The sequence below is a fragment of the Ailuropoda melanoleuca genome, unplaced genomic scaffold (genome assembly GCF_002007445.2).
Source record: "Ailuropoda melanoleuca isolate Jingjing unplaced genomic scaffold, ASM200744v2 unplaced-scaffold2557, whole genome shotgun sequence".
NCBI lineage: Eukaryota > Metazoa > Chordata > Mammalia > Carnivora > Ursidae > Ailuropoda > Ailuropoda melanoleuca.
In genome coordinates, this window is record NW_023195581.1 from 156 (window position 1) to 10,467 (window position 10,312).

Consider the following 10,312-nt stretch of genomic DNA (forward strand, 5'->3'; position numbering starts at 1 on the left):
CTTATGGATTAGAAGAACATACATTGTTAAAATATTCACATTGCCAAAAGCAATCAACATATTTAATGCACTCCCTATCCAAATACAACAGCATTTTTCACAAAACTAGAACAAATAATCTTAAAATTTGTATGGAACCACAAAAGACCCCAAATAACTAAAGCAATCTTGAAAAAGAAGAACAGAATTGAAGAAATCACAACTCCAGATATCAAGATATACTAAAAAACCTGCAGTAATCAAAACAGTATGATACTGGCACAAAAAATAAGTCACAAAGATCAATGAAACAAAATAGACAACACAAAATAAACCCATGACAAAATGATCAATTAATCCTCAAATGAGGCACAATATGCAATAGGAAAAAAGACAATCTCTTCAACAAATGGTATTGGGAAAAAAGAGCAGCTACATGCAAAAGAATGTAACTGGACCACTTTCTCACACCATACAAAAAACCAAACTCAAATGGATTAGACCTAAAGGTGAGACCTGAAACCATAAAAATCCTCGAAGACAGCATAATCAATAAGTTCTCTGACATTGGCCAGAGCAACATTTTCTACATATGTCTCCTCAGGCAAAGGAAACAAATGCCGAAAATAAACAACTGTAAAAAAAAATAAACTGTTGAGGATACATCAAAATAAAAAGGCTCTGAACATCAAAGTAAACCGTCAAAAAGCTAAAATAGAGCTACCCTATGACCCACCAATTGCACTACTGGGTATTTACCCCAAAGATACAGACGTAGTGAAGAGAAGGGCCATATGCACCCCAATGTTCATAGCAGCATTGTCCACAATAGCCAAACTGTGGAAGGAGCCAAGATGTCCATCAACAGACGAATGGATAAAGAAGATGTGGTCCATATATACAATGGAAAATTACTCAGCCATCAGAAATAACGATCACCCAACATTTGCATCAACATGGATGGGACTGGAGGAGATTATGCTAAGTGAAATAAGTCAAGCAGAGAAAGACAATTATCATATATTTTCACTTATTTGTGGAACATAAGGAATAGCAGGGAGATTGGTAGGAGAAGGAAGGGAAAAATAAAGGGGGGGTAAAGAGAGAGGGAAATGAACCATGAGAGACTATGGACTCTGGGAAACAATCTGAGGGTTTTAGAGGGGAGGGGAGTGGGGGGATGGGGTAGCCCAGTGATGGGTATTAAGGAGGGTATGTATTGCATGGAGCACTGGGTGTTATATGCAAACAATGAATCATGGAACACTACATCAAAAACTAATGATGTACTGTATGGTCACTAACATATCATAATAAATTTTTTAAAAAACTAAACAAAGCTTACTAAGTGGGAGAAAATACTTGCAAATGACATATCCAATTAAGGGTTAGTATACAAAATACATAAAGAATTTATACAACTCAACACACACACACACACAAAATAACCCACAATCAAATTAAAAACTGGGAAGAAGGCATGAACGAACATTTCTCCAAAGAAGACATACAAATGGTTAACAGACACATGAAAAGCTGTTCAACATCACTAATCATCAGGGAAATGCAAATTAAAACTACAACAAGATATCACCTCACATCTGTCAGAATAGCTAAAACAAAAACACAAGAAAGGACCAGTGTTAGTGAAGATGTAGAGAAAAAGGAAACATTGTGTACTGTTGGTGGGAATGCAAACTACTGTGATCACTATGAAAAACAGCACGGAACTTCTTGAAAAAATTAAAAATAAGAACTACCATATGAGCCAGTAATTCCACAACCAGGTATGTACCAAAATAATATAAAATCACTAATTCAAAAATATATATGCACCTCTATGTTTACTGCAATAAATAGTTTACAACAGCCAAGATATGAAAGCAACCTAAGTGTCTATCATTAGAAGAAATGATAAAGAAGATGTGTATATATATATATGTGTGTAATATATATGATATATTAGATATTAGATATATAATATATATGTATTTATAATAGAATATTACTCAGCCATAAAAAGAATGAAATCTTCCTATTTGCAACAACATGGATGGATCCAGAGGGTATACTGCTAAGTGACATAATTCAGACAGTGAAGGAAAGACAAATAACATATGATCTCATCCTTATGTGGAATTTAAGAAATAAAACAAAGAAAGAAAGAAAAAGAGACAAAGCAAAACACGAAACTATAGAGAACAAACTGATGGCTACTAGATGTGAGGTGGGAGAGCAAAGGGGTGAAACAGGTGAAGGGGAACAAGAGTGTACTTATGTGATGAGCACTGAGTAATATATAGAATTGTTGAATCACTATGTTGTACACCTGAAACTAATGTATCACTGTATGTTAACTATACTGAATTAAAATTTGATGAGTATTAAGGAGGGCACATATTGCATGGAGCACTGGGTGTTATTCGCAAACAATGAGTCATGGAACACTACATCAAAAACTAAGGATGTACCGTATGGTAACTAACATAACATAATAAAAAATTTTAAAATAAATAAAATAAAATAAAAATTTTAAAAACTACCTAGGAATAAATTTAACAAAGAAGGTAAAAGACATATACAATGAAAACTATAAAACAATGAACACTTTTTCACTGTTGAAGGGAATGCAAACTGGTGCAGCCACTCTGGAAAACAGTATGGAAGTTCTTAAAAAGTTAAAAACAGAACTACCCTGTGACCCAACTGTAGGTATTTATCCAAAGAATACAAACATACTGATTCAAAGGGGCACATACACCCCAATATTTTTAGCAGCATTATCAACAATAGTCAAATTATGAAAAGAGCACAAATGTCCATCGAATGATGAATGGATAAAGATGTGGTATATGTATACAATGCAATATTACTCAGCCATCAAATAGAATGATATCTTGCCATTTGCAATGACATGGACGGGGCTAGAGTGTATGATGCTAAGCAAAATAAGTCAGTCAGAGAAAAATACCATATGATTTCACTCATATGTGGAATTTAAGAAACAAAACAGATGAACATAGGGGAAGGAAGAAAAAAAGGAGAAGCAAACCGTAAGAGACTCTTAATGACAAAAAATTGAGGATTCCTGGAGAACAGGTGGACAAGGGATGGGCTAAATGGGTGATGAGTGTTAAGGAGGGCACTTGTTGTGATGAGTCCTGGGTATTATATGTAAGTGATGAATCACTAAATGCTACTCCTGAAACAAATATTACACTATATGTTAACTAACTAGAATTTAAATAAAACTTGAAACAACAAAAAAATACAAAAAACAAATAAAAGCAATGGCAACAAAAGCAAAAATTAAAAAATAAGACTACATCAAACTATTAAGCTTCTGCATAACAAAAGCCATGAACAAAATGAAAGGCAACCCATTCAATGAGAAAATATTTACAAATCATATATCTGATACAGGGTTAATATAGAAAATACATAAAGAACTCATACAACTCAATAGAAAAATAAACAATCTGTTTACAAAATGGCCAGAGAATTTGAATAGATATTTTTCCAAGGAAGACATACAAATGCCCTATAGATACATGAAAAGGTGCTCAAAATTAAAAGGCATCAAGGAAATGCAAATCAAAATCCAATGAGATATCACCTCACACCTGTTAGAATAGCTATTATCAAAAGGATAAGAGATAACAAACGTTGCAAGGATGCAGAGAAACAGGTACCTATGGCACTGTTGGTGCGAACCACTATAAATGAAAGAGGGATTTGGCTTCACTCTTTTGTGGTGACAGTAAATTGTGGCAACCACTATAGGAACTGGAGGTTCCTCAAAAAATTAAAAATTGAAATAATACATGATTCAGCAATTCCACTTCTGGGGAGTATGTGTTGAAAGAAATGAAATCACTATCTCAAAAAGATAGCTGGATGCCCATGTTCACTACAGGTTAATTTACAATAACCAAGATATGGAAACAACCTAAGTATCCATCAACAGATGAATGGATAAAGAAAATGTAGTACATATACACAATGGAATATTATTCAGCCATACAAAAAAAGGACATCTTGTCATTTTTAACGTGGATGGACCTAAGGTCATTATGCTAAGTGAAATTAGACAGAGAAAGACAAATACTGAGTATTCTCATATAAGAAATCTAAAAACATCAAACTCCTAGATACAGAGAACAGATTGGTGGTTTCCACAGGCCAAGGGTGTGGGATGGGCAAAATGGGTGAAGGGGATCAAAACTGGTCAAACATCCAGGTATAAAATAAATTCTGGAGATGTGATGTATACCATGGTGACTAAAGTTACGAATACTATACCATATGTTTGAAATTTGATAAGAGAGTAGATCTTAAAAATTCTCATCACAAGAAAAAAAATTTTAAATATATGCACTGATAGTTGTTAACTAACTTATTGCAGGAATCATTTCTATATAATAAAAATATTTTTCAAATCATCAAGTCATCCCCCTAAAACTAATTCAATGTTATATGTCAATTATACCTCAACAATATTGGGGAGGAGAATTTTTATATAGAATAAAAGATATCTAAAACCTAATACATTAAGATTCTTAATATCAAAAATTATCTGGCATGTAGAAAAGCAGAAATAAGATAGCCATTATGAAGAGAAAAATCAATCAGTTGAAAATGACCAGCATTTAAAATAATATAATTAGCAGACAAGGACGTTAATGTAATTTAAAAGTAAAAGAAAATATTTTATGTGTTAAGATATGGAAAAAAGATCCAAAATTAAAAATCACAGTTCTAAACACAAAATCTACAATTCATGAGATAAAAACTGTATTTCATGTAATTAAAAGCAAATTAAGATTAGATAGCGTACAAGAAAATATTGGTGAATTTGAGGCATTGAAATAGAAATTATCCAAAATGAAAAACAAAGAAAAACGAGAAAAAAATAACATTAAAAAGATAACATTATCAGTAAACTGTGGGATGACTTCAAGCAATCTAATACACATTATTAGAGTCCCCAATAGAAAGAAGACATTGGGAAGAAAGGAAAGACAGAAAAAAAATTGGAAGAAATAATGACCAAAAATTTTCCAAATTTGATAAAAATTATAAGCCTACATATGCGAAGAGACCAACAAATGCCAAGCTCATGAAACCTGAAGAAAATTACAGTAAGACACATATAATCAAGTTCCTTAAAATCAGTGGTAAAGGAAAAAAAAATCCTAAAGCAGCCAGAAAAAAAGGAAACATTACTCACATAGAAACAAATATAAAGATAGTATATATGTTGTCAGAAGCAACGCAATCCAGAAGAGACTGGAAAAATATTTTAAAGTACCGAAAGAAAAAATAATGATTAGAATCTTCACCCAGAGAAAATATCTGAAAAATTAAATGAATGAATTTTATAGAATGTATATATTACACTTCATTAAGTTGTTAAAAAATAAAAATAAGGTGAAATAAAGACATTTTAAGACATGGAAAGGCTGAAAGAATAAATCACCAACAGACCATCACTACCAGAAACACGTAAGATTCAAGCAGAAAGAAAATTATATCAGATGGAAATTGTGATCTACCCAAAGAAATGAAAAACACTGAAAAAGGTAACAACATGAGTAAATACAAAAACGTTTTTTCATATTATTTAAACCTTTTTAAAAATAGTAATATATTGTGGGGTTTATAACACATAAAAATATTTCACAATAGCACAAAGGTCAGCAAAGATAAAATGGAGCTATGATGTTAAGTTCTTTAGGTGAAGTGGCTTGATCACTTGAAGGTAGACTGTGATAAGTTATTGATAAGTTATAGATGTATACTATAAGAAAGACATAACAAAACACAGAACAGAGTAACAGGTAATAAGCAAACAAAATGGGAAAATGAAATAATAACAAATACTAGTTCTTTGAGAAAATCAATTAAATATAACTTTCTAGACACAGTGGTCAGTAACACAAAAAAACAGAACTTACCAATCTCAGGAATGAGAACTAAAATCACTATAGATTCTAGAGATAGTACAGGTTAATAAAGGAATATTATAGGAGGAGAAAAAGATGGCAGAGGAGTAGGGGACCTTTTTTTCATCTGGTCACCTGAATCGAGCTGGATATCTACCAGACCATTCTGAACACCCAAGAAATCAGCCTGAGACTTAGGAAGATACATCTGGATCTCTACAAACGAACATCTCCAATGATGGGTATTGAGTATGGAGCCATGGATCTGCACACAGATATTGGAAGATAAACAGAAGGTGGAAGGAGCCCCCGCGCTCAGGCGCCGGGAAGCAGTAGGCACCTGCACTGGAGAGCAGGTCAGTTTCCTGGACCCGTACCCGCGGGGAAACCAGACTGAAACCGGGAGCTCCGGAGCACGCACTCAAGTCTGAAACTGGGAGCTCAGGAGAGTGCACGCAACTAGACTGAAAATCTGGCCTCTGGAGCTCGTGGGAACCAGACTAACACTGGGAGCTCGGGAGCATGCGTGACCAGACTGAAAACCGGAGCTCCAGAGCACGCATGAACCACACTAAAACAGGGAGCTCCGGCGCGTATGCGGGAACCAGGGGCAGCTGGCGGTGTTAGAAGCACAAAGGGCAGAGACAGGACCAGCCCTGGGAGCAAGGACTGGGAGAATGGCTGTGGGGCGCACATCCCGGGGCTCTGCCGGGTTTTTAGCAGCACCGACAGAAACAGAGTTAAAGTGGGAGGAGAGCTCAGTGGAGAGCAGACTGCGACCTCTCTATTCTGAGACAGAGGCTAGGATACAGCCACTGCTGCTCTGACTCTCAGAAGAGTCACAGAAAACCACCAAGGAAAGCCGCCAGAGAACAAAAGCCCGGAAATTCGGGTTCGCACTGTGCCCACCCCCCCCCCACCACAGGGGACAGGGCAACTCTACCCAAACAGGGCTGTCTGAGTATCAGCACAGCAGCCCCCTTCCCCAGAAGACAGGCTGAAAAAACAAGAGCCCAGCCCTAAGGTCCCTATAAAACAAGTGCACATTGCTTGGGTCCTGGTTAATAATTTGGAATCTGTACATCCCCGCAACCACTTCTCATCAGAATGGCAAAGAGGAGGAACCACAACAAAGGAAAGAAACAGAGACTGTGGTCTCTGCCACAGAACTAATGGATATGGATATAACCAAATTGTCAGAAATGGAGTTCAGAGTAACATGCTCAAGATGATATGTAGGCTTGAAAAAATATTAATGAAAATATTAATGAGAATATAGAGTCTCTACGGGCGGAAATGAGAGTGAATATGGCAGCAATTAAGAATGCAATGAATCAAATGCAGTCTAAACTGGATGCTCTGATGGCCAGGGTAAACAAGGCAGAAGAACGAATTAGTCAGTTGGAAGATGAGACAATAGAAAAGAAGGAAAAAGTGGGAACAAACCACAGCCTCATACTAAATGCACAGGTGAATCTCACAGACAAATGCTCAGTGAAAGAAGCAAGAGTACATATTGTATGATTCCAATGATATGAATGAAGTTCAACAACAGGAAAAATGAATCTATGGGGCTAGAGGTCAGGATGGAGGCTTCCTTTGCAGGGGAACAATGGGAGAAGGCAGGAAAGCATTCTGGTGGGCTGGAAAGGGTCTATATGTTATTTATTTATTAGTTTTTTAAAATGTTATTTTTAAAAAGATTTTATTTATTTGAGAGAGAGAGAGCACAGGCAGGGTGAGTGGCAGGCAGAGGGAGAGGGAGAAGCAGGCTGCCCGCCGAGCAGGGAGCCTGATGAGGGGCTCAATCCCAGGACCCAAGGGTCTATATTTTAATCTGGATGGTGGTTACAGACTGTACATCACGTAATAATTATTCACTGAGACATGTACTGAGGATCACTTTACATCACTCCTCAAAAACCTTCTAAAGGGGGAAATTATAGTCTTTTTAACAAATGTGCTAGTACGACTGGCTATTCATGTGCAAAAGCATCAAGCTGGACCCCCATCCTTACACCATATACAAAAACCAACTCGAAATGGATCATAGATCTAAACAGAAGAGCTAAAACTATAAAATTTTTAGAACACATAAGAGCACACTCACCGGACTGGTGGGTGAGGACGCCCCGAGGCTCCGCACAGCTCCGTCATCCTCCGGGGGCTTCTGCTGGCCGCTCCCCTGGCCCTCTCTCGCACAGGACTGGCAGGCGGCTGGGCCGAAGCGCTTTCCGAAGGGCCAGCGTGGGCAGTGCCTGACTGCTGCAAGCCCAGGGCGCCGGATGCCTGCGCGGGCGGCTCCTGCTGGCAGTTCCCCTCTTGAGTCACAGGGGATGCCTGGGCCGGGAGGGGCTCTGCGGGCACATCGCACAGGCTGGGCATGCTGGCCTCCGGGCCGGGGAGGGAGCGTGAGGCCCGCCCCGTGGCAATCTCCGCTTCTCCGCTCAGTCTGCTCGGTCCGTTGGCTGGCACAGAGTTCACCTGAGCTTTGCTGAATTCCGACAACACCCTAGAAGGTTTTAAACAAAGACACCTGTGTGACAGGTTGCCCGTGAGAATGCCCAAGGCTACCGGGGCAGCGGCAAGAATGGGAAACTGCTGTTTTGTGATTTCAGAAACAAAACCAACAACGCCCTCCACATCATCCGCTGCTCCCTGCCTCTGCACAGTCCTCCTCCGACTCGCCTCACGAAACTTCTCCCCGGCGGGGACCTAGGCAGAGCGGGTGCCGAGTGAGCCGGGCTCCCAGATCTCCAGTGCAAAAGCTCACGAAGCGGAGGAAAGGACTGATGTGAAGGGAAATAGGCTGCCCTTTGCTCTTGCTTTCTGAACAGGCTACTGCGGGCCTGGAGAGCTTGCTCAGCCATACGGCCANTGGGCCTGGAGAGCTTGCTCAGCCATACGGCCAGCTGGGTGAGCAACCGTTTCCTCAAGCTGTGGGGGCAAAGCCCCGGGGAACAGTGCCTCAGAGCGGGGACATGGACTTAGGGGAAGTGAGAACCCACTCTGTTCCTGGAACAGTAAGTGGACAGCAGGGTCGGGGTGAGGTGCAAGGGCTGGGCCGCCTTGCAGCCAGGCTGCATGTGGGGTCAGAGAAGCCTGCCGTTCCCAGGAACCGCCTCCAGAGAACAGTGTACCCCGGAGATCAGGCGTGAGTGTGTGCACAGGTATACGTGGGGTGTGGACCCCCTCACTCCTCCAATGGGACTGGCTCTTCCTGCCCCTCAGGGGTGCACAGGGAATGCAAGGAGCCAGTGTTACTGCCTTTGTGCACACATTCATGCACACACACATGAAAACATACTCCTGGGCCTTCTTAAATGTGCACTGGCTAGCGGATGCACCCCCTTCTCCTGAGGCTTCTGAGAATCCAAGTTCTGTTTCTGAAGTAAACCTACCTGCTGTCTCCTCTGCTTAGGAACCCAGGAGAAGATGTCATGGGCAAATGCAGGTTCATGTGGCAACAAAGCCAGCTGGGCCCAAAAGATCGCCCCTATCTGCCCTAATGACTTAGACGGGGTCAGAAGATACATCAAACTCCCTTTGATGTCAGCTTCCGGAAATGAGGATTTTAGAATTCAGAACTTAATGTCTTCTGGCTGAGCGCTGCTTTTATGTACAACGTCAAAACCCTAAACGACATTTCAGGACATGCTAGCTAGTCAAGCATTGGTGACCAACCCATGCATTTATGGGCAACTGATTTTCAACCCAAGACATTGCAGTGGGGGAAGAACAGTCTTTTCAACAAAAGGTGCTGGGATAAGTGAACAGTCCCATGCGAGAGAATGAAGCCGGACTCCTATCTCACACAATATAAAAAATGAACTCAAAATGGATCAAGGACCTAAAGGTTAAGAGCTAAAACTATAAAACTCTTAGAAGGAAATAGGTATAAATCTTTGGATCAGGCAATGGTTTCTTTTATGACATTCAATGGATAAACACCCAATAAAAAACAGGTTAAGTTGGACTTCATCAAAACTAAATGCTTTTGTGCTTCAAAAGGATACTATCAGGGAAGTAAAAAGACCACATACAGAATAGGAAAAAAATCTGCATACCTTATATGCAAGTATTATCATATATCTGATAACGGTCTAGTATCCAGAATATACAGAGCTCTTAACAATTCAATAGTACTAGAACAAATAACCCAACTGAAAAGTGGGCAAAGGAGGGGCTCCTTGGTGGCTCAGTCAGTTAGGCATCTGCCTTCAGCTCAGGTCATAATCTTGAGGTCCTGGGATCCATCCCCACATGGGGCTCTCTGCTCAGTGGGGAGTCTGCTTCTGCCCCTCCCTCTGCCTCCTCCCATCTCCCTGCTTGTGCTCTCTGCCCTCTCTCTCTCAAATAAATAAATAAATTTTTTTAAAAAAAGATTT

General features: G+C 39.7%; 1 protein-coding gene across 1 annotated transcript in view; it reads right to left on the reverse strand.

Moving 5' to 3' along the window:
* Window positions 1-8,013: 8,013 nt before the first annotated feature.
* LOC117798120 (pleckstrin homology domain-containing family M member 1-like) overlaps window positions 8,014-10,312 on the reverse strand; it is a 10,087-nt gene continuing 7,788 nt past the window's right edge. Inside the window, exon 3 of the mRNA XM_034650543.1 lies at window positions 8,014-8,436. Coding sequence (XP_034506434.1) covers window positions 8,031-8,436 — 406 coding nt within the window. The 3' untranslated portion in view covers window positions 8,014-8,030. The remainder of the gene's footprint in view (window positions 8,437-10,312) is intronic.